This window comes from Danio rerio, chromosome 13 (genome assembly GCF_052040795.2).
Source record: "Danio rerio strain M-AB ecotype USA chromosome 13, GRCz13ab, whole genome shotgun sequence".
Classification (NCBI taxonomy): domain Eukaryota; kingdom Metazoa; phylum Chordata; class Actinopteri; order Cypriniformes; family Danionidae; genus Danio; species Danio rerio.
In genome coordinates this window covers 27,325,697-27,351,054 of record NC_141033.1, presented here as the reverse complement: position 1 = coordinate 27,351,054, position 25,358 = coordinate 27,325,697, and the positions used below count along the sequence as shown (strand labels likewise).

At 37.1% G+C, this 25,358-nt stretch overlaps 1 protein-coding gene across 3 annotated transcripts; it reads right to left on the bottom strand.

Annotated features, from left to right (window-relative positions):
* Positions 1-12,615: 12,615 nt before the first annotated feature.
* dusp13a (dual specificity phosphatase 13a) lies at positions 12,616-24,131 on the bottom strand. Of its 3 annotated transcripts, NM_001442105.1 has the most exon segments (7): positions 12,616-13,068; positions 13,259-13,476; positions 15,718-15,855; positions 16,614-16,830; positions 19,474-19,691; positions 19,776-19,904; positions 24,055-24,131. In NM_001442105.1, coding segments are annotated over 7 exon segments (1,110 nt in total). In that variant the 5' UTR covers positions 24,057-24,131; the 3' UTR covers positions 12,616-12,880.
* Positions 24,132-25,358: the final 1,227 nt, after the last annotated feature.

Sequence of the window (25,358 nt, the reverse complement as noted above, 5' to 3'; positions counted from 1 at the left end):
TGGCAATCTGCAGTGTAATATTGGAGCGAATGCTTGAAGCTCACTATTAATCCCATTTAAACCTTTTGCATGGTAATCCATTCAATCATATATCTGTTATTTTTAAGGCCGAGCCAACATTTGCTAAACAAATTAACCAGATCTAATGGTAGAACTTACCAAGTGTCACAAACAGCGCAGTGTGCTGAGCTAAACATGCTTAATGTAGACTTTAAAGGGCATCTATGTGGAAAATCATCTTTTGTAAGCTGTTCGGACAGAACTCTGCAGGTATTTTGTCCACAGACATATTGGAGTGATAGAAACAAAATAAGTCTCTCTTTTTTTCCCTTTTTTCTTTAAGTTAAAATAGGATCTGAATCCCTCTCATTTTGAGGCCGACCGTATAATTATGTGCGTATAATCATGTCAACACAGGATGTGCGCAAAGTAACTTGGGTTAAAAGATCTGTTCAGCGCTCTGTGATCATCAATCATTATCAAATGTGATCAAGAGTGAGTTTTACAAGTTTAAAATGTTTTTAAATCAGTGCATGTTTGTAATGAATTACAGCGATTTTACCATCTTCATCATCACAGCCGCATGTCAGTGCAATTATAAAAGAAGACGCTTTAATCCCGGTTTGTGGATGTTAAATCAGATTAATTTTGTACATTAACATAACGGATATCCATCCAGCAGTGCATATTAATGTGTATCCTATCCTGTCACATTTGCCGTGCAAAAACAGTGCAAAGTTAAAGGCACTTGCTGCATGTGCGTGAACTTTGTAACGACATTGTGTGTGACTCATTGTTGCAGAAAGGCTTGAATTAAGTCCACAACAAATACATCAAATAATCATTGGGAAAGTTCTTACTATAGTATTTCTCAAAAACGTTACGTTAAATCTGCACACTCTGACAGGCACATGGGAATGGTGGGCGGGTAGAACTAGCATTAAAGTCACAGGCAACAACAACAGCTACAATGTTGTTCAGAGCAGAAAATTCCAATATTCTGAAAGCTATAGTAAATTATCTGATGGGTGTTTTGAGCTGAAACTTTGAAGACATATTCTGGAGACGCAAAATACATATTAAATCTTTAAAAAGGAGTAAAATAGGCGCCCTGTAAATATGCAATCTTTTGTTTCACCCATGTGATTTAGAGTTAGATTAGATCACCCAAAAATTACAATGTAGTTATTTATTAATCACCCTAGTATTGTTCCAACCCCCTGAGACTCGGACACAAATTAAGATATTTTAGATGAAATCCTGGAGCTCTAGATCCTCCATTGACAGCAACTATCATGACAATCATTAACCAAGTTTCTGTGTTGTTTGAGCTTCATTTGATTACAGTTTAACCACTGGAGTCACATCACAGGTTTTGACAATGTATTTGGTTTTACATGCATTACATGGGACTTTGATCTCTGCTTTGGCAACTTTTGATATGAAAAAAGTTTAACAGTTTTCTTATTTATCATTTTTTTACTCATTTAAAACAATATAGGAGAAAGAAATCTGTGAAGTAACAAAGTTTCTTATAGCTTATTTTCAGGTATTTCTATTGCATTTTATTGTGACCAACCCAGGCGATGCGGTGACACAGTAGGTGCAAGAAGGTTGCTGGTTCGAGCCTCGACTGGGTCAGTTGGCATTTCTGTGTGGAGTTTTCATATTCTTCCTGCGTTCGCGTGGGTTTCAGTTTCCCCCACAGTCTAAAGACATGGCATAGGTGAATTGGATAGGCTAAATTGTCTGTAGTGTATGAGTGTGAATTATTGTGTAGGGATGTTTCCCAGAGAAGGGTTGCAGCTGGAAGGGCATCCACTGTGTAAAACAAATGCTGGATAAGTTGGTGGTTCATTCCGCTGTGGCGACCCCTGATTGATAAAGGGATTAAGCTGGAAAAAAAATTAATGACCAACCCATACAATATACTATTTCAAACTACAAAAAAAGTCAATTAAAGTCAACATTTTAACATTATTAAATAGGAGATTAAATTCCAGGAACAACATCCTTAAATCAGGAGTTCCCAAACTTTTAAGCCCGCGACCCTTAAAAAAATAATGTCAGTAACTCGCGACTCCCAAATTTCTGCGATGTGTTTATTCATTCATTCATTCATTTTCTTGTCGGCTTAGTCGCTTTATGAATCTGGAGTCGCCACAACGGATTGAACCACCAACTTATCCAGCAAGTTTTTATGCAGCGGATGCCCTTTCAGCTGCAACCCATCTCTAGGAAACATCCACACACACATTCACACACACACTCATACAATACGGACAATTTGGCCTACCCAATTCACCTGCACCACATGTCTTTGGACTGTGTGGGAAACTGGAGCACCTGGAGGGAACCCACACGAATTCAGGGAGAACATGCAAACTCCACACAGAAACGGCAACTGAGCCAAGGCTCGAACCAGCGACCTTCTTGCTGTGAGGCGACAGCACTACCTACTGCGCCACTGAATCGCCCGGATGTGGTTATAAATATACAAAAGTTGCGCACACGACAATAAGCCTATATACGCATGAGCATATTGACAACACGAAAAACGCAACAGTCTAACAACCTTATCGTTTTTCTAGTCATTTATTAATTGGTTTCATTTATTATTAACCTCAGCTAAAAAGACTGGTGGACACAATGTTTTCAGCACAAGTCTACTCTTGGTTTAATTTTGGAGACAGTCAATCAGAAATCATTCTCAATGTTCAGTTGTGGACTGTATTTGTTTTTAATGTATTTGATTGCCATAAAGGTGTCAGAAAGTTTAACCTGCAGCTATAAAAATCAATCTGCTGCAGCTGATGCTATTGCAATCCTATGAAAACAAATAATATATCTTTTGACTTTTCATTTGCATGTTGTTGTTTTTTTACTAATAAAAATACTATTTTTTTTCTTCAGTGGGTTATGGTTAAAATATGGTAATTCTAATAGTATAAAAACATTTATTTGACGTTTGGAAATCACCATGCCACCCCCTGTCATTGTCCCGTAAACCCCCAAGGGGTCCCGACCCCCACTTTGGGAACCACTGCTTTAAATTACAAAATACAAGTCACATACTTCTAGTGTATTTCCACTCCAACTAACTTTGTTGAAAATTGTAGTTCAATAAAGTACATTTTTATAGTTTCGAGCTACTAAAAAATATCAATAAGTCTGTTTAATTTTTAACATTAAAGTTTGTTGCAGCAGAAATCGAGGTCACATGAAGGAAAACAGCCATGAAACCTAAGCTGTGAATTAAGTTTTATTTTGTACGTGTGCGTACACGTGATGGTATATTTATCACCTGAGAACTTGTGAAGAGCTTATAAATGTGTAAAGGAGTCAGCATCAGGAATTCATCCTCTACACACATTTCCGATGCTTGTATTGAAGTGTAACAGGCAACATTATTATTATGACAAGACAATTCAGGTATGTTTCAGCATTCAGTCCTACTCGTGGTCACATCACGTGCTGTTTTTGGTTTGTTTGATCAGTTGATCATTGAAATTGTCGAAGTGCACAGAGTTTGTTTGGAAGTGAATCATCCTTTCAATAGTTTCATTCCGCTTGTTAGCTGCACACCAGGGTTTTTGATAGCAGTGTTCACACTTATTCAAATGAACCACACTAACACGGCAATCACACCAACATTTGTTCTAATCAAACCAAGTGTGAGCACACCCGAAGAGTTCTTTGGATGACATCTTTTTCCATACCCATTGTTGAACATATGAATCTTATTACACCTCTGAGAGGAAGGAACAGGGAACATCATGTAGCAATTGTCTTGCTTTAATGGGTCAGGCTTGTAATTACATGTTAACGTGTTTTAACGCAGCTAATAGGGACCAGTAATAGCTGTTTTCTGATCTGCAGGCTCTGTTGGTTCACTTGACTAATTGTTTATTAATAAGGCCTGTGGTGGCCATTTTGTTAAACTGTTGCCACAGTTATCCGTGTTATGAGAGCTGAAATACTCTGATGTCAAAATTTAAAAGAAGATCTTGCACATGAAGAGTTTGCATGCAAAAATCTCTAAGTGCCATCTGAAATTTTCTTCTAAAATTTGCATTATTCACAGGCTCCTTTGTCTTGATTCAGTAATTTCAATGTAATTTATGGCAAAGAATAGGTCATTTTTATTGATTTAATTTCAAATTTCTGTTAGTAGGTTTTTATATGGAATATCAACCATAACAGTCATTTTAAAATTATCTTTCCATGTTAATGTTAACACTACCCCAAATGAACACTTCCCTCCCTCAACAGCCTCTAACTTCTCATTGAGGAAAAAAAGGTAATAAAATAAGTATAATAATAATAAACGGTAAATAAATAAAAACTGCAAATAAATAATACATATGTATTCATATATTATTGCTTAGCTTAAGAATCAAGAGAGTTTGGCTGCAGATAATCTTAAAAGGGGCACCACAACTTGTCAAATGGCTTTAAAGAACCAGTAGTCTAATTTTTTCCAATTAATACAAGTAAACCAGGGGTGGCCAAACTCGGTCCCAGAGGGCCGGTGTCCTACAGATTTTAGCTCCAACTTGTTTCAACACACCTGCAAGGATGTTTCTAGAATGGCTAGGAAGAGCTTGATTAGCTAGTCGTGTCTGATTGGGGTTGGAACTAAACTTTGCAGGACACCGGCCCTCCCGGATCGAGTCTGGACATGTCAGAAGTAAACACTTTTATCCACTTCTTTTATGAGATGTTTCGCTATTAAAGTAGTAAACACTAAAGCCTTTCGGACCATTACTGAAAGGGTAGCGTCTACTGCCAGCCCAAAAATGGCCAGAAAAGGGTTCGTATCCAGATCTATGTTGAATGCATCTTTCCGAGTTTTCAATATTATAGTCCAATAATCAAATAATTTAGAGCATTCCCACAACATGTGGACGAGATCTGCTGGTGACTGTTTGCAACTATTACATGCATCACTGACAGAGGGGTATATTTTAGTAAGTCTAGCTTTAGTGCAGTAAACCCTATGTAGAATCTTACATTGTATAAGCCCATGTCTTGCACATATAGAAGAGGTATGTGTGAGCTCAAGAATATGTTCATCAGATTACTCAAAACAAAGTTCTCTTCCCAAGCGCCTCTGGCTTGATTTGCAGGGCTTGGATTAATGTTGTGGTTCAGGTTATAAATGGTAGAAATGCAATGTTTTGAGTGTGGTTCAAGCTTTAACAAGTCATCTAGTGGAGATTGAGGAGGTCGATTTGGAAAATGAGGGAATAGTTTTTGCACAAAGTGCCTGACTTGAACAAAACGAAATAAGTGTGAATTGGATTTTATTATTATTATTTTTTTTAACATGAAAGAACCTAACATAAACATAAGTGTCATATACTGTATAGTCTGGTTTGTTGAAACTTTGCTTACTCATGTTAGAGCCTAATCTGAACACTTCATGTATTCCCTGAGGTCAGAACAATTGCTCCTATCTCTTAACACAGAAAATTGGATTTCCAGAATATCCTATTATAATTGTATGTGTAAACATGAAAAAACATTTGTCGTCCTAATGGTGTGGTACTTGCCTCCAATATTAACAGCCTGGGGTGCTCCGTTTGTACAGAGCAGACGCGGCATGTTTGCTTGGCCCAGAATAGACTGCACATTTGAAATGATATTTTTAGGCTATTGATCTATGAGTTCTGACCTTAGTAACATGCAGCGCTGGAGCTGATGAGGGGAGTGGCGCATTTGAGTGCCCCCCAACCCCCCGCCCCCCTGCTGTAAGCGCCAGGTATTCAGTCCAGCTGCCTAACTTACTGTCGCCTAGTTGTCAATGTTTGTGATTAAATCAGTGAGCAGTTAAAAGTATAGTGCACCCAAAATATTCAATTGTCAATAATTACCCTCATGTCGTTCCAAACCCAGGGGGCTTCATTCATCTTTGATACACATATTACGATATTTTGGATGAAATGTGGCAGCTCTGCCCTGACACTTTATAGACAACAATCGTCCAGACTTAATAAAAGTTAAAAAAGGTACCAAAAAGCATTATCTAAATGTCTTCAATGCTTCTGCCTCATTATTAATGTGAGCACAAAAAAACAACGACTTTATTCAGCATTTTTCTTCTCCTCAGTGTCAGTATATTATGTACACTGTAAATAACGAGCACTGTGCACTGATATACAGTTGAAGTGAGAATTAGCCCCCTTTGAATTTTTTTCCTTCTCTAAAATTTTCCCAAATTATGTTTAACAGAGCAAGGAAATTTTCACAGTATGTCTGATAATATTTTTTCTTCTGGAGAAAGTCTTATTTGTTTTATTTTGGCTAGAATAAAAGCAGTTTTTAATTTTTAAAAAGCCATTTTAAGGTCAAAATTATTAGCCCCTTTAAGCTATATTTTTATCATAGTCTACAGAAAAACACATTGTTATACAATGACTTGCCTAATTACCCTAACCTGCCTAGTTAACCTAATTAACCTAGTTAAGCCTTTAAATGTCACTTAAAGCTGTATAAGTGTTTTGAAAAAATATCTAGTTAAATTATATGCACTGTCATCATGGCAAAGGAAAAATAAATCCGTTATTAGAAATGAGTTAGTAAAACTATTACATTTAGAAATGCATTGAAAAAAAATCTTCTCTCCATACAACAGGAATTGGGGAAAAAATAAACAGGGGGACTAATAATTCTGACTTCAACTGTATATGACGAATGCCCGCACGTGTGTAACTTCCTCTCCTTGAAACAGCACAGTGACTGAGCACTACACGCATAAAGAGCAACTGCATATGCTATTCACCAATATCATGTCAATAGGTGAGGTTACTAAAATGACACTGCTATTATAGTTTAAGTATTTGTGAGACAGTCATTTTAAATAATGGAGTTCATCCAGGTAAAGGCATAATTCAATTAGAACAGTGTTTCTCAACCACGCTCTTGGAGGACCACAAGCTCATTATCCATGTCTTCTTAACCAAACACACCTGATTCATATCATCAGCTCATTAGTAGTGACTGATAGGTGTAACAGACAAAGGAAACATCCAAAACATGTAGTGTTGGGGGTCCTCCAGAAATGTGGTTGAGAAACACTGAATTAGAGAATTGCAAAATATTCAAAAATATTCAACATCCAAAGATATTTTTAGCTTCGTCCACTCATAAAGCAATGCAAATTATGTGCAGATTTTTGGTGCATATTTTAAATCTTAAATATGTTACTATGCAAACAACAACTTTAAATGATTTAAATATTTATTGAAATGTTTTAGTTCCTATGGACATTGGGCCATTCACAATCCCTCATGAAATTGCAGTCCTTCCCTCCATGAATATAAGTGAACTTTTGTTTGTTTTTCATGAACGTTTATGGCTTCAAATCAATGTTGATTCAACTCAGCTGGTTGATTTGGTTCATGGTTTGTTTAAATGAAGATGTTTTAAAAGTCCTTTCAAATTAACTGTCATTTAGCTATAAACAGTTAGCTTGTGATTCTCCGATGTTTCATTTATTACTCATTCAGAATGCATTATGGGACCTTAATCTCTGCTTGGCAGCTTTATTGATATTTTTATTGGTTTTATTGGCATTTTATTAGTCTGGCAACCTTACATGTGGCAATGTTATGTTTATGGTTAGCTTTAGAGTTAGAACCAGGTTACCACAATTATCATAATAATCCTACACTCTTAAAAGTGATTAGTTGACTTAAAAAATTAGGTAAACCTGATGTCTTAAAATTGAATAAATGAACTACGTGCATATTTATAAAAAAATAAGTCAATTTAAGTTCCAAGTTACAGCAAGTATACTCACTTTTTTGAAGTAACTGATCTGGGAGAGCAGGGCACAAAGTAACACTTTTTTGGTTGTGGCCAAATAATGAACAAAGAAATGTGGTTAGACATATCATATTTCTTACCAACAACACACAAGCCTGATTGCCAGATGGTTTCTGTGCAATATTGCCAAACATGCCAGGAGTAAAAATGTTTCTATTTACCCGACCTGTGGGGCAAGTTGTAACAGACAAAGGGTTAGTTGTAACACATGCATATTAAGGCAGATTTCACACAACTCATTTAAATTCAGTTTACTTTAAATAGTTTATTTCCTCAGTACTTAAATTTTGTTTTTTTCTATATAGCACAGCATGTTTATTTATTTATCTATTGAATAAACACATTTGGATGTATTTGCATTATTATCCATTATTATACCATGCATTTATTTCCATTGTTAGCAGAAAAAAATATATTAAAATATTTTTACTTCTATATCATTTTTTATTAAAAAAGTTCCCAACATTACACTCAACTTTTTAATTATTTTGTTTGTATAATTGGTGTCCAACAGTGTGTAGCTTGTTTGTAACACCTTGTTACAACTACCCCGCTGTGTCGTGTTTTTCTCAAAATTGGCTAGCAGTCACTGTGTTTTTTATATCTTTCAAAATGATTCCAGCTTTTAGCCCATAAGACGGTAATCCCAACAAAAGAAGGTTTTACTGGTTTAAAGTAAAAAGCTAAATTGCCCCTAGTGTTTGAGTGTGAATGAGTGTGTGTTTCTATGGAGTCAATTTAGGGCCATATATATTTGCAAAATAAAATAAAAGTTTTGCAAACAAAAAAAAAGTATTGAGCAAAAATAAATTAATAATTGCAAATGTCCAAAAGCTTGAAATACAAATGAATTTTGTATTTATTAATAATAAACCAATATTTTCTAAGAAACATTAGAAACTGAAAAGGGAAAATTAAGTTTTGAGAAAATAAAAAACAAATTTGCAAACAAAAAAATGCAAAGAAAAAAAATCATGCAGTGAAAAAACAACTAAACTCTTTAAAAAATGTTTTATAGCATTGCCTTTATAGAGCCTGTACAGCCAACTGCAATGCTCATTTTGATTTGATTTTAGTAACCTACTACCAGACCTACTGAGCTGTAAGACCATCTCGGTTCTACTGTGTCTACGGGTGATGACGGCGCTTAAATGGAGACAGGTCCAGGCCTGCCGTAAACGCCCAAGTTCCCTTGACTCCGCCTCCTTTTCAAATTAGGGCCACAAAGTGAAACTGACTGGGCGGGTTTTGTAAAGGCAATGCTATAAAAAATGTTTCGCAAATATATATAGTTTTTTTTTTTTATTGCAAATATTTTAGTTTTTCTTTGCTCTGCTTGATTTTGCTGCAGTTCTTTTTTTTTTTTTTTTTTTTTGCAAATTTAATTTTTCTCAAAATTTCTTAAATTTCCCTTTGCAGTTTTTCATTTTTGATAGCAAAATTTAGTTTTATTTCTCAAAATGTTATTTTCGCGTTGCGATTTTTGGACATTTCATTCATTCATTTTCTTGTCGGCTTAGGAATGAACCGCCAACTTATCCAGCACATTTTTACACAGCGAATGCCCTTCAAGCCGCAACCCATCTCTGGGAAACATCCACACACACACTCATACACTATACAGACAATTTAGCCTACCCAATTCACCTGTACCGCATGTCTTTGGACTGTGGGGGAAACCGGAGGACCCAGAGGAAACCCATGCAAACGCAGGGAGAACATGCAAACTCCACACAGAAACCCCAACTGAGCCGAGGATCGAACCCACGACCCAGCGACTTTCTTGCTGTGAGGCGACAGCACTACCTACTGCACCACTGCTTCGCCTTTTGGACATTTTTATTTTTTGTTTGCAAAACTTTCTTTTATTTTGCATGAATACATGGCCCTAGATTGACTCCATAAGACTCCCAGTGATGGGTTGCAACTAGAAGGGCATCCGCTTCCTAAAACATATGCTGGATAAGTTGGCAGTTCAGTAGCATTCTGCTGTGGCGACCCCTGATTAATAAAGAGACTAAGCCCAAAGGAAAATGAATGAATGAATGAATGAAAGTTGTCTGCCGACACTGTGGTGAAAACCTTAAGCATGCCATGGTTAACCCTGAGCAAATACCTTAAAACTCCGTGTTACATTTTACCCTGTGTTACTTTGTGCCCTGCACTCCCCTACTCTAACATAAATGGATACTAAATTTAGCAACGCAACATGAATTCAAGAATTACACTGTACATAAACCTTTCATTATGATTATGCAATAAAGATATATTATATTTCATATATCTTTATATTTTTCTTTAGCTATTGCTGCAAATAGGCAAATCACAAAATTAAATTTGCTGTGTGCACCAGCCTCTACAGAAGTTAACCCTAATATAATATATTCCAATTTCTCCACACACACACACACACACAAAGAATTCATTGCTGTCAGTGTGAAAGCTTGTTTGTGTATCTCTGCCCAGCATGTTAGCTTTTTAAAAACTGCTCAAAATCTACATGGGAAAATTTGGTCCGCAAGACACCCCTCAAACGCACCCCATAGCCCCGAGAAATGAGATCTCGCCTCATTATGCAAATACGAGAATCCAGCGAGCGCAACAAAAAAAAAAAGTCATGTTCACATCACGGATGGTGCTTGTGTTGTCATGTTTGTGGTTGGTGACAGATACAAGGGAGGAAGATGGCAGCTTCAGTCAAAGGCCAGTGAATCTGACTTTTGTCCCAGAGGAGACGGTACAGCCTGGGCCCAATTCCACCAGCCAATTATTCCCTCCTTACACTGCCTGCTGCGAGCCCTCCTACAGGCAGCTGTCCTTCCTGGCGCCCAGTGACTAAATTTGACAAAAATAGGAAATCTCTGTAGAGCTGTGCTTGTAATTTAATCCAAAAGGTGTTTCTTTTTTGAACCGAGTTTAACACAGTCTCTGTAATGCGAGCTTGGCCGCTGCAAATGGAATGGTAATTGCTTTTCGCTTCCCAGATATGTGAAAAGGACACATGAATCATCTCCGGAGAGGGATGGTTTTCAAAACCATCAGCGCTGGATGTTTTTTTTTCCTCTCCTCTCATACTCAGTCACCACCATCACTCACCTTGACAGGGAAGTCATTAAATTGGTGATGTTGAATTCCTTTTACTGTTTTGTCAGGTTCACTTATTCCTTCAACCTTGAAATCTTCTTTCTTTCCCACAAAAGCGGCTCTATTACGGAGAGACGAGGTCTTAATTTTCGTGCATTTCAAATCGTGTTCCAAAGAAAAAAGAAATTAGTGTCGCTAGCTGAATTTTCATCAGACTTGTTTTATATATTCCTCCTTTTAAGAAAATGCTAAGAAATATGTGCGCAGTATGTGGGGAGTGACGTTCATACTTAATGCCTGAGATAGCAGCACAATGTTCTTATTTATAGTCTCTCTCTGTTCAAATGGTGTTACAGTCATACCACTTTACAGCAGTTCATCTTGCATGAAAGTTGACTCATAGTTTGATTTAAAGCTTTATGTTCCGAGTGCTTTAAATGCATTAAGCTATCAGCCATTACTTGAGGTAATGTTTATAATTTGCAGTTTTGTTTTCATATATTGAGATTTACTTTTTTTAAAGCAGCAGGGCAGGTTTAACATTTAAAACTATGGTCTGCAGTAATCTTTCTTTTTATATATATATATAAAATTCACTGTGGCCAGGCAGTGGTGCAGTAGGTAGTGCTGTCGCCTCACAGTAAGAAGGTCGCTGGTTCGAACCTCGGCTCAGTTGGCGTTTCTTCTGGAGTTTGCATGTTCTCCCTGCCTTCGCGTGGGTTTCCTCCGAGTGCTCCGGTTTCCCCCACAGTCCAAAGACATACAGGTGAATTGGGTAGGCTAAATTGCCCGTAGTGTATGTGTGTGAATGTGTGTGTGGATGTTTCCCAGAGATGGGTTGCGGCTGGAAGGGCATCCGCTGTGTAAAAACTTGCTGGATAAGTTGGAGGTTCATTCTGTTGTGGCGACCCTGGATTAATAAAGGGACTAAGCCGACAAGAAAATGAATGAATGAAGGTTCAATATTTAATGCTTTAAAATAATTAAGTTTTAATTTTGACCTTTAAATAACTTTCAATTTCTTCACCCGTGTCATTCTCATGGCTATATCATTTATTGAAATATTAGCATTATTGTTGACAAAGGTGTTTATTAAAAAATAAGAAAAAATATATATAAATATAGATATACAGTTGAAGTCAGAATTATTAGCCCCCCTGAATTATAAGCCCCCCTGTTTATTTTTTTTCCCCAAATTCTGTTTAACGAAGAGAAGATTTCTTCAACACATTTCTAAACATAATAGTTCTAATAACTAATTTCTAATAACTGATTTATTTTATCTTTGCCATGATGACAGTAAATAATATTTTACTAGATATTTTTCAAGACACTTCTATACAGCTTAAAGTCACATTTAAAGGCTTAACTAGGTCAACTGGGCAGGTTAGGGTAATTAGGCATAGGCAAGTTGTTGTATAACATTTTTTAGTATACACCTTATATATTTATGTACCAAAAATAATGCCTTTGTTGTGAATACATGCCTAGAGGTACAATTTACACACTGTGCCTTTAAGTTCTGCACAGTAAAAGCAACACTGAATTTGCTTACATACCAAAACAAATGTTTTGTTCAAATAGAGTATATACTGTACATCTTCATTACTCATTTTGTAGTATAATAATTATTAGATATTTACATGACTGGATTTGGAGGTTTGAATAAAAATACAAACTCACAGCAGTTCATAACTTTTTGATTTAGTGGCTAATTTTAATTTGTGAGATCTCATTTATAGATTTTAATATGATACATTTATCCCCCAATAAGAGGTGAGGTTTGCCTGCATGACTCCTTTTAAAAATCCTTAATTTTCACATCATTTAAATTGTTTAAATTTGTAAAAAAAAAAAAAAAAGAAAAAGAAAAAAAAAGTCACTTTTCTGTCATTACATAAAATAGTCACATGTCCTCATGAGATACATTAAACAGCATAATGGTGTTTAAATCGATGGCTGATGTTCAGCTCCTCAAATGTTTGTCCAGAGCTCTGAGCTGCTCTAGAAAGCCTGAGTTGGGACAGATATCTCTGTTCAGTCTGACAACGATGATGGCGTCTGTAAGCGTCAGGTTTTCACACATCATGAGGAAGGCCAGGACCAAAGCTCCAGAGCGACTGACTCCCATTGCACAGTGGACCAGCACTTTACCTGCAGAACAGAGAACTTAATCCGCATCTCTGACACTGGCTCGAATTTACATATTTCACTTATTAAAAACGACTGTATCGCCCGCTGCCTCTGCGCCGCTCCATTTATTCTTTTGCTCTGCAGCTTATTCTAGTTTTTGTACAATCGCTGACAAAATTAGTCAGCAAAAGGTCAAAGAAGTCAGACTTGCCATTTGGAGTGAGAGCGGCTTTAATGAAGGATGCAGTGGAGCTGAAATACTGGCTCAAATCAAACTGTGGGTGATCTGCAGCCTCGACTCCACAGTAACTGATACTCATGTCTGAGTAGAACTGAGCGCCTGTGTTGATGCGATGCGCTCCATCGGCACAGTTTACAACATGAGTGATTCCCAGCCCGGCGAGGAGTGCTTTATCACGAGCAGTTGACCTGAAATGAGCAGCTGTTTAACATACGGCTACATCATTTACATGCATTGATTAGGTACGGATAATGAGAAGCTTTGGATTTGGTTACACTAAAAATGAAGGCTGTTTTGCAGCGATGCCATAAAAGCCCTTCAGTGAACAGAGTTTAAAGGGTAAATTCAACCAAAAATTTAAATTCTGTTAATAATTAATCACCAATATGTCAATCCAAACCACTGAGATCAAATTAAGTCAAAACTCAAATTAAGTTACTTTAGATGAAATTGGAGAAGGTGATGCAGTGGGTACCAAGAAGGTCGCTGGTTCGAGCCTCAGCTGGATTAGTTGGCATTTTATGTGTGGAGTTTGCATGTTCTCCCCATGTTTCCTCCGAGTGCTCCATTTTCCCCCTAAAGTCCAGAAACGTGTTATAGATGAATTGGGTACGCTAAATTGTCCGTAATGTATGTGTGTGAATGAGAGTGTGCCTGTGTTTCCCAGTGATGGGTTGCAGCTGAAAGGGTATCCACTAAGTAAAACATTTGCGGGATAAATTAGCGGTTCATTCCGCTGTTAAGAGACTAAGCCAAAAAGCAATGAATGAATAGATGAAATTAAAAAGCTTTCTCATTCTTTATAGACAGTAACTGCCCTGAGAAAATCTAGAAAAGAAACCAAAAATAATGACAGAACATTTCATGTGACTTCATTGGTTCAACGGTAATCTCATTTAAATCTCCAACACTTTTGTGCACCAAAAAAAACTCTAAAATCAACTTTGTTTTCCACTGTCTTCCGCATCAGATCAGGGCTTGTGTTTACTGCAGGCAATATGAGTCTAATGCCAATAAATCATACTTCTTGTAGTAAACACACACCTTGATGATGGAAAGGAGGACAAAGGTAAAAAGTTTTTTTATTTATTTATTTTTTTTTACAATTTTATTTTTGGTGGACAAAACTTCTTTGAGTTTGTATGATTACAGTTTAACCAAAGAGGTCACATAAAACGTTTTGACAATGTGTTTTTTTTTTCTGGACCATTGCTGTCTATTCCATCCAAAATATCTCAATTTGTGTTCAGTAGATGAGTGAAAGCCTCAGGGAATTGAACATGAGAGCAAGTAACAGAATTATCCATTAAAAAAAATGTTTATTTTTTGTCAAAAAATTTCCACTTTGAAATATCCTTTTTAGAATTACAGTTGAAGTCACAATTTATTAGCCACCCTGAATTATTAGTCCCCCGGTTTTTCCCTAATTTCTGTTTAATGGAGAGCAGATTTTTCCAACACATTTCTAAACATAATAGTTTTAATATCTCATTTCTAATAACTGATTTATTTTTATCTTTGTCATGATGACAGTAAATAATATTTTACTAGATAGTTTTTAAGACACTTTTATACAGCTTTAAGTGACATTTAAAGGCTTAACTAGTTTAATTAGGTTAACTAGGCAGGTTAGAGTAATTGGGCAAGTCATTGTATAACGATGTTTTGTTGTGTAGACTTTAAATTGCTTAAAGGGGCTAATAATATTGACCTTAAAATGGTTTAAAAAATTTAACTGCTTTTATTCTAGCCAAAATAAAACAAATAAGACTTTCTCCAGGACAAAAAAAAATTATCAGACATACACTGAAAATGTCCTTGATTGCCTGTTGATGTTAAAACTTCCGCCTGTATGTTTGACAACCTGAATCCTTCATAGATGGACAACCTATATCTTTCCCCAGTTTTGAAAAGAAGTAATTACGTTAAAATCTTAATGGTTATAGACAGATTTTTCAACATATGATAGAAAATTAATAAAAGAGATATATGATTAATATAGGCTTCTTGGCATTGTTTGGGGCTCCCTAATATCCCAGGGCCCTAAACGGCTGCTTACCTCACTTATTAGTTAAGTCCGCCTCTGCTTGTTTGTAAATGTACCCAAAATCTTGTTGTCTTCAGAGTCATCTTTACCGTTGGCTTTCTGCGTAGACCTTTGTATGTCTCGCTGGTTTTATTCTTACATGTGTGAATTTGGGGGCAGAGCTAAACAAGAAGTAGTATTGACCATCTTTTGTAATTACCATCTATTATATGGCTGTTATTTTTCAGACTAATGAGAAATTGTTGTTTAAACGTTTAACTTAAATGAGATTTTTACAGTACAGTGACCTCTTATATGTCATCAAGGGCATTTAGATTTCTCAGTTAATAACCCCTTTAAAAGTGTAGTTGGTCATTCTTCTCAGGGACGGTTCAGTACTTACTCATCTCCGATGTACAGACCGGGCCAGATAAGACTGACTGGTCCAAAAGGCTGTCTGTTTGACCATAGCAGACCCTGCAGATCAGATATAGATGGTGTCTCATACATTGCCTGCAGTGGTTTATCTTTAGGAGCATTTCTGTGAACATAAGTGAAACAAAATTTTTGATATAGACTCAAATTCTGTGTGCCTGCGTTAGAGTAGAATGATCAATGCATATTTTGATGGAACAGTTTGTATTTACACATATTTGACCTTTCTGCTTCTGTAATCGCAGACTCCAGTGGGAAATTAGGTGAAAATTAATGGTTGTCCTGATTCAAAACAAAACGCCTCATAACTCCTGAGCTACTGTGTAATTTATTTCAGAGCAGCTCTGGAAATTTTCTTATCATCTCATTCTTGTTTGGTCATCATAAATGTCCGTGAGTCACAACGACACCAATTGATTTGAGCAGAAATATGTTGGAGCATATGATACCCATTAGAAACTCACTACAGGGGATCAACCCTTAAGACATGTAGCCATGCATGGCTCTTCCACCTTCCCATGATAAAGAGCAAGCCACAACCATTTCATTTCACTCCAGTAAAAAAAAAAAACAGACATACTTGCTGGCTCATTTTAAGACAAGTTCAAAGTATGTCTCATCTGGAAGAAATTTAAAAACCTGCCATTTATTTTGCGACCCAGCTGCCCTTTAAAAGTTATTTACTATTTAAGGGGAAACCATTCAGTTTAGCTTTCTAATATCCATTTTGCCATTGCGACACAATAAATATTAGCAAATAACGTCTGGCCCAGTGGAACGGGGATAAAACCATGAGGGAGAAGGCTCTTTAGGGACGTGCTCTTGAAATGGGATTCATCACATTGTTACCAAGTTTTCAGTTACAATTTGTAAGCTTCCAGTTTTTTCTTCCTCTCTCGGACGAGTCTCATGTCAAGATGTCGGAGCTGGTTAAGAAAGCCAGGGTTAGGGCAGATGTCCCTGTGTTGCCGTACAGCTTTAATGGCCTCCATTAGAGTAAGATCCTCACAGATCATGAGGAAGGCCAACACCAGAGTGGCAGAGCGGCTCACTCCCATCAGACAGTGGACAAACACCCGTCCTAAAGAGCGAAACACAACCAACAAACTACTTTTACAATTGAAATCAGCCAAAAATTATTTTCTTAATTAAAACTTTCACATTTTTTGCTTTGAATAAGTAATTTGGTTTACATTTCAATCTTGCAATGTAAGACTACTATTTAAGATTATCTCAGATTTCAGCAAAACAGGTTTTATGATTCAGATGTTGGTTTTGAAACATTTGAACTCTAATGTTTGGTTAACCACTCATGAGCAGTGTCTAATTATATTATATAATGAAAAGGTCAAATTTGTAATGTATAAAAGATATCTATGCACCTTTCGGCTGTGTTTACTTTTACTTTACATTGTTTTGACCAGCAAGTGCAGACTCTAAATCAATACCCAATGTGCGTGAAAATGCAAAGCAGCTCAAGTGCGCAGCAAACTATTTTGTGTGTAATAGACGTCTATTATACATCTAAGAATAGTCCAAAACTAGACTGGTTGTCAAATAGACAGATTAGAAAGATTTTATATGTGTAGTCATTCATTTCTATTATTTCATTCTATATTCATTTATTTCATGCCTAGGCTAGTTTTGGCCTATTCTTAGACGTCTATTAGATTTTCATTGACAGCCTAAATTTAGCCTTGTTTAAGACAAGACGACTATGTTTAGATGTCTATTAAACATCTATTAGACATCTATTAAAAACAAAAAAATGTTTGCTGGCTGTTTTCAACATTCATAATAATCGGAAATATTTCTTGAGTAGCAAATCAGCATATTAGAATGATTTCTGAAGGATCACGACACTGATGAATGATGAGGAATACACATTTTAAAGTCTATTCACGTCGAAACACCTTTTTCCACTATTTATTTTTATGTTACAGCCTTTTTGCAAAATAAATTTCAATTAATTTATTTCCTCAAAGTTCTACACACAATACCCCATAATGACAATGTAAAAAAGGTTTTTTGAAATTGTTGCAAATTTATTAAAAATAAAAAAGCTGAAAAATCACATGTACAGAAGTATTCACAGCCTTTGCCGTGAAGCTCTAAATTGAGCTCAGGTACATTCTGTTTCCACTGATCATTCTTGAGACATTTCAGCAGCTTAATTGGAGTTCACCTGTGGTAAATTCAGTTGATTGGACTTAATTTGAAAAGGTATACACTTGTCTAAATAAGGTCTCAGGGTTGACAGTGCATGTCAAAGCACAAACCAAGCATGAAGACAAAGGAATCGTCTCGAGGCACAAGGCAGGGGAAGGTTACAGAAAAAATTCTGCTGCTCTGAAAGTTCCAATGAGCACAGTGGGTTCCATCATCCGGAAGTGGAAGATGTTTGGAAGCAACAGGACTCTTTCTAGTGCTGGCCGGCCATCTAAGCTGAGTGATCAGGGGTTAAGGGTGTTAGTCAGGGAGGTGAACAAATATCCGATGGTCACTCTGTCTGAGCTTCAGTGTTTTTCTGTGGAGAGAGGAGAACCTTACAAAACGACAACCATCTGTGCAGCAATCAACCAATCAGGCATGTATGGTATAGTGACCAGACGGAAGTCACTCCCCGCCTGGAATTTGCCAAAAGGCATCTGAAAGACTCTCAGACCATAAGAAACTAAAATCTCTAGTCTGATGAGACTAAAATTGAACTCTTTGGAGTGAGTACCAGGCGTTACGTTTGGAAAAAACTAGGCATCGCTCATCACCAGGCTAATACCATCTCTACAGTGAAACACGGCAGCATCATGCAGTGGGGATGTTTTTCAGCAGCAGGAACTGGAAGACTAGTCAGGATAGAGGGAAAGATGAATGTTGCAATGCGCAGAGACATCATGAATGAAAACCTGCTTCAGAGTGCTCTTGACCTCTGACTGGGGTGACGGTTGATCTTCCAACAGGATAATGACCCAAAGCACACTGCCAAAAAACAATGGAGTGGCTTTACAACATCTTTGTGAATATCCTTGAGGGGCCAAGCCAGAGCCCAGACCTAAATTCTATTGAACATTTCTGGAGAGATCTGAAAATGGCTGTACACCGTCGCTTCCCATCCAACCTGATTGAGCTTGAGAGGTACTGCAAAGAGGAATAGGCAAGAATTCCCAAAGACAGGTGTGCCAAGCTTGTGGCATTAAATTTATAAAGACTTGAGGCTGTAATTGCTGCCAAAGGTGCAAATTTACAAGATTTTTCAGGTTTTTTATTTTCAATAAAATTGCAACAATTTCCAAAAACCTTTTTTCACATTTTATAATGGGGTATTGTGTGTAGAGTTTTGAGGAAATACATAAATTTAATCCATTTTGTAACATAAAAAATGTGGGAAAAGTGAAATGCTATGAATACTTTCCGGATGCACAGTATGTGTGCCCAGCAAATAGTTGAATCATGCATTTGAATAGTCTCAAATATGCAATTTCAGAGGCTGTTATGCTTGTTGTCAAATTTTACATATTCAGTCTTAAGACTTTTGGCCCCGATCACCTTCTACATGAAAGAACATTCTGCTGTGTAAGAGATGCAATGGCAAAGAGGAAAATTAACCACAAGGCAAAGGTACAGTTTATATATATATATACTGTAATTTTGACCTGCCAGTGGTATAGCGTTACAAAAACACTACATCAAGAATGTTCACAGAACTGTTTCCTCCAATTTAACTCACCATTTTTCGACAGTGCAGCTCTTATGAACCTTGCTGTTGCATAGAAAAACCCACTTATGGCAAAGTCAAAGGAATCATCAGCTTCCACTCCGTAGTAATCTATATTCATGTCTCTGTAAAAGCGGGGTCCAGTGTTGACATGAGGCGGTCCACTGGCAGCATTTACAATGTGTGTGATCCCCATATTATACAGCATTGGCTTGTCTCGCGCCGCAACCCTGAGAAAACAAAAACACTGAGAACATCTGTATATCTGTACATTTTCATTCAATTTCCATTTGAAGAGAAAATATAATACATACTCATTGCCAATGTACACATTAGGCCACACGTGGTTGACATGTCCAGTGGGGCGTCTGTCAGCCAACAGGAAGTTCTGCAGTTCAGCAACGGATGGGGTTTCATAGGCACACAGCTCCTTGAGAGACATCCTAGCCCAAACGACATTCTTAATTTCACAATTACAGTAATGTCTGGGATATTATCATCATACTAATAATCCTGGAGTGACCAGACATTCCTTTTTTCCCAGTCAGTTCCGTATTTCAGCTGTATTTTTGTGTCCTGACTTTTAAACATTTACCTCAGGAAAGCCTTTAAGTAATATTCATTCATTTTCTTTACAGCTTAGTCCCTTTATTAATCTGGGGTCGCCACAGCGGAATGAACCGTCAACTTATCCAGTATATGTTTTACACAGTGGATGCCCTTCCAACTGCAACCCATCTCTGGGAAACAACCATACACACTCATTTACACTTATAAACTACGACAATTTAGCCTACCCAATTCCCCCAAACCGAATGTCTTTGGACTATGGCGGGAAAACAAAGCACCCAGAGGAAACTCGCGCAAGCGCAGGGAGAACATGCAAACTCCACACAGAAACACCAACTGACCCAGCTGAGGCTCGAACCAGCGACCTTCTTTCTGTGAGGCGACAGCACTACCTATTGTGCCACTGCGTCGCCACCTTTCAGTATCCAAAACTAAATTATATACCTAATACCTAAATTAAATATTACTTAAACAGGAACTAATGATGAGTTAAGCTGTACTAATTAGCTTCTCTTGGAGGAGATTTTGAGAAAGTTTGGAGTAGAATTTCTTTTTTATGCAGATGATAGTCAGATCTAAAAAAAGACAGCTCTTCATTACTTATTCTACTGTCTTGTTCAAATAAAATCACTTTTATTGTCACATCATCGGCAGCACGTGTGCTATGAGTGAAAAGCTTGTTTTGACGAGGTCCAACCCTCAATTACTCTAAGACTGCGATTATAATTTTGGCCCATCTGATAAAGCTAAGATTAATAATTCAGTCATGGACAATGTGTGTTTGTTTTAATTCAAGTTGTATACACTTGTCTTGGTGTCCTTAATGATCGTTGATGCCCCAAGTTTCTTTCTTTACTTTCCAAAAAAAAACTATTTTATCAGAAACATCGGGTGAGACGGTTATCCACTCTTTCAGAACTTTGTGTTAAAATTTGCTGCAGTAAATTTGAGCAAATGTGACCACATAAACCCCATTGTACATGCCCTCCATTGTCTCTCAGTCCTCTTCAGGATTGAGTTTAAAATTCTTTCATTTGTGTTTAAATGTGTACACAATCGTGCTCCAAAAATTGGTCTTCTCCATCCATATAACCTTCTTAGAAGTTTACAATCTTGTAATCTTAACATATTAACATATTTCTTGTTTGAGGCTGAAACGCACAAAGATTTCTTCTCTTTAAAAGGTCACTTGTTTTCCTTGCCTATTGATCTGTTGATTTTCATAGTTGTTTTCATTTGTATGGCCATGCAATCTAAATAAATAAAATGGTGTCTGTGGTGAATTGACAGGCATTATAAAGAGAGTGGTATTTGGAAGCATTTGATTGTGTTGAGGGGACTGAGGAAATTTGATGTGTCGTGTATGTTAAAGTTGTTTTACTATATGGCTGTTACCTTGGCCAGGTCTCTATTGAAAAAGAGATTTTAAATGTCAATGAGGCTTCCTGGTCAAATAATGGTAAAATAAATAAATAAAATCGATTGAGCACCCTATAGTTATTTCTATTTCTGGATTTTGTATTGGTCTTATTTTCTCTTAATGTACAACACTTTGGTCAGTCCTTCTGCTGTTTTGAAAGTGCTTAAAAATATATGTGAAAAGTGTCAATACATTAACACACATGCAGTCAATGTTGTTGTTATTCAGCCATGAATTCAAATAAGTGACTAATTTCATAGTTATAGGTTTAAGACACCCTGGAGTACTTTTTAAAAAAATTTTTAACAGGTTTGTGTGTGTTGAGCATCAGTTAAGACAACGTTAGCACCTGTCAGCTTTAATTGAGGGAAAAACTGAATAATTTTGAGCTTTTTTCAGCTAATTTCATTTTCTGGGTTTAAAATCTTTTTTGGGGCAGGATCCAAATTTGTGACGTATCGCGAATTTCCTAGTGGAGTGATGACGTCGGATTCTCATTATTATTCATATTGGAGTTTTCTTATTCTATGAGAAGACCCTGCTTTTTAATTAGCTTTCCGAAGGCAAGGCAGACCTGCCAAGCACAAATGACTGGGTGAGACCGCGTCAATGCACAGCCCGGGTCGTATATGTTTGTTTCCATGATCCAAAGGGTTTTGTTGCATGTTTCGATACAGCAAAGCTGTTGGATTGCAGCACGCATTTTAGTCAGGAGAGCTGTACGAGAATTGGAGAATGGCGGACTTTGTCTTTATCAGTTGAGTTTGTTACCATTCAGACACATCGCCTATATCTGTGCTGCTGTGTTCCTCATATGTTTAAAATCCTCCAGATTACTACCAGGGCTAATGGTTGGATTCGACAGGGCAAGAGAACTGCTGTACTGCTCCACTGTGTCTGCATATATACCCGAGGATTCAGGAGGAGAGAAGTCCTCCTCATTTATAGTGTTCATATAAACATGATTGTGTTTATAATGATATAACTAATTGTGATTATGTGTATATGAAATTACAAAAAACAAATGTGGCAGAGCATTAAATTACTTACTGTTTATTTCTTTGCATTTTAACTGTATAAACTATAAAATCATGGTCTCCTCACGGTTTGTGTCTCAGTCGTTCGTTACTCTTTTTCCCCTGCTCTGCCGAACACGCCCACTCCTCCCTCTGCTCGCAGTGCTCCATCTCTGAGCATTTTTTTTTAATTCTGAGGTAGACTTGAACTGAAAGAGGGGGGTTTCATGACCCTTTAAGGTTTGCTATTTATCAGTACATGCCATACTTTATCATTAGTTTATTAATTTTCCTTTAGGCATATCAGGGGTTGCCACAGCGGAATGAATTACCAACTTATCCAGCATATGTTTTACACAGTGGATGCTCTTCCAGCTGTAACCATTTTTTTATATCAACTTAAATTTCAGTTTATGAGACCACCAAAAAGGGTCTCATAAACTGATTGGTCTCATAATGCTGGTGGGTAAACCTGAAAATTGGTTCCATAAACCACATATGCCAACACACACACACACTACGGCCAATTTAGTTTATATAATTCACCAATAGCCCATGTCTTTTGACTGTGGGGTAAAACCGGACCACACAGAGGAAACCCGGAGGAAACTCCGGTAAACACGGAGAGAACATGTAAACTACACAGAAATGCCAACTGACCCAGCCAGGGCTCAAACCAGCAACCTTCTTGCTGTGAAGTGACACTGAGCCACCATGCCACCCCATTATTAGTTCAAATTAGAGTAATTTTTATTTAAAGTCAATTATTATTCATGTACACTGAAAAAAATCATCCAGAGATGATTCTTTGGATTTACTCAATTTTCTTTTTTTACGTTTAGTGGTTGTAAACAATTAATTTGTGCTGAATTTAAACAAACAAATTAAGTTGACCATTAATAAACTTATTTTTGTTTGTTTAAATTCAAAACAAATAAATTGTTTGCAACAGTTCAGTAGATTCAGTAGTTTTCAGTAGACTTATTGTGAACTGCTACTGAACAAAATACATGCTGTGTACATATTCATTTATTTTACTCGACTAGTTGTTGTTGATGTCTCATTTATTGAACAGTGTTTACCGTGTTTGAATAAATCTGTCATGAAGATGATTATTTATGATAGATGGCCACAAAAGATTTAATGTGTGTAGTGGGTGGTGTTGTTGCTATCCATCCCGTATAACACGCTGAGAAAGAAAATCCGCTCACTCTAAATAGGCCTGACATGCAGTTTAGATGCATTCTCCATTCCTCTTTATTTGCAACAGCCCATCAAACTAGCTGAGCCCACCTGAGACCATTGCTGGTGAAATCTTTTTGTTGCTAAGAGGCAGAGAGCGCACTGACACTCCACTTCAGCTCTTAACATCATTAAAATGAATACCGAGGGCTTTTTATGGAATATCATTCCACTTAGGATTCCTTGACTGTTGTGGCGAATGTGTTTACAACTCAGGTGTGGGAAAGAAAGCGCACCATGCCAGAGCCATGAGCGATTAGGTTAGCCAGCTCTCCAAAAACACCCCAATGTTACTTTCTAAAAGCCTTTAAGAAAAAAAAATCTCGCCTCCTTTTTTGAACTTACATTTTGCAGCCGGTGGCCCTTTTCTTCCTCTCGTTCTCAGATTGCCTGCTCTTCTCTCCTTGGTCAGGGACGTTGTCGACAGCCAGTCCACAGATATGTCTCTGGAGGCTGCTGCTTTTTTTAAATGGTGTATAATTATAAACCTCCCTGGATACAAAGAGCTCTTCCAGGTTTTAGTGGGCAGTCAGTCAGGTTTGCTTTCAGAAGACTGTCTTTCCCTCGACAATGATCTTCCGAGCATGTTCTGCGCATATTGTGTGTATCTTGGCTAGACTCCCGATATTGTAAATCAGTCTCGCAGTGCAGACGAAGGTAAAGGTGGGTCATCAGCGGCTTTCATTGCACACATACATCTTTATCATGAGTCACTGTACAGGGAAATACAGTACACATCATCTCACGAGGTCTCGCCAGCTGCTAGGTTAAACACTCTTGAAATCCAGATGTTCCTTTCATTCGCCTGGAGGGCCAGTCTTTGATAAATGGTGAGATCTTTGCACATGCAAGTGCAGTGACACGTTGGGCAATTGGAGCGTGTCTGATGCTCTTCTCCAAGATAGGCTGTCTTCTTTGCACTCCAGCTGAAACTGTTTAGCTAGTGCTCAAAGCTTCAGTAAATTAGGCTCTATGTGTAAAACAGGGAAAGACTTAACTAAGAGTTGTTCTTTCCATGCCGGTAAAATAAGCTTTGAGCTCCGTAGTAATTACGGTTTTATGAAGCTAATAAAAAGGAATTAATGGCTTGGGTGTGAAAGCCGCATACACCTGTTCCTTCTCAAGAAATGCTTATTACTTAGTGTTATTAAAACCTCATACTGTATACGAGAGAAGCACAAAACAGCAAGTATGTTTTGAGGATTTTTTGTTTTGTTTCTGTCTTTCTTTTCTTGTCTCGGTGAAGGAAAAAAGATACTGCAGTGCACAGTGACTAAGCTTGGCTTTCTTTAATCTGTAGTTGGAAATTCAGTGTATGTAATTTGTATTAAGTGGTCCAGAGTTGCCAATTTGAAATTGCAGTGTTTGATCCAATCCATGAATCATTCGGCCTGCTTTTCTTTTGTGGTTTTAAAAGTCATGGAGATTTCATGGAGTAAATAGTCATGCCGTAACATATTCTACCATTTAAACCTAAGATTTTAAATAGCCTACTTTTATTCAGAAATAATGCATTAAAAATGTAAAGTAACCATAGATTTTTATTCTGTTACAAAAACAGTGATTATTACGATACCTACTGTTACTCCAGGCTTGCTTTGCACTTAAGTAGCCAAAATATGATACTTTTAAATTATTTTTTATCCACC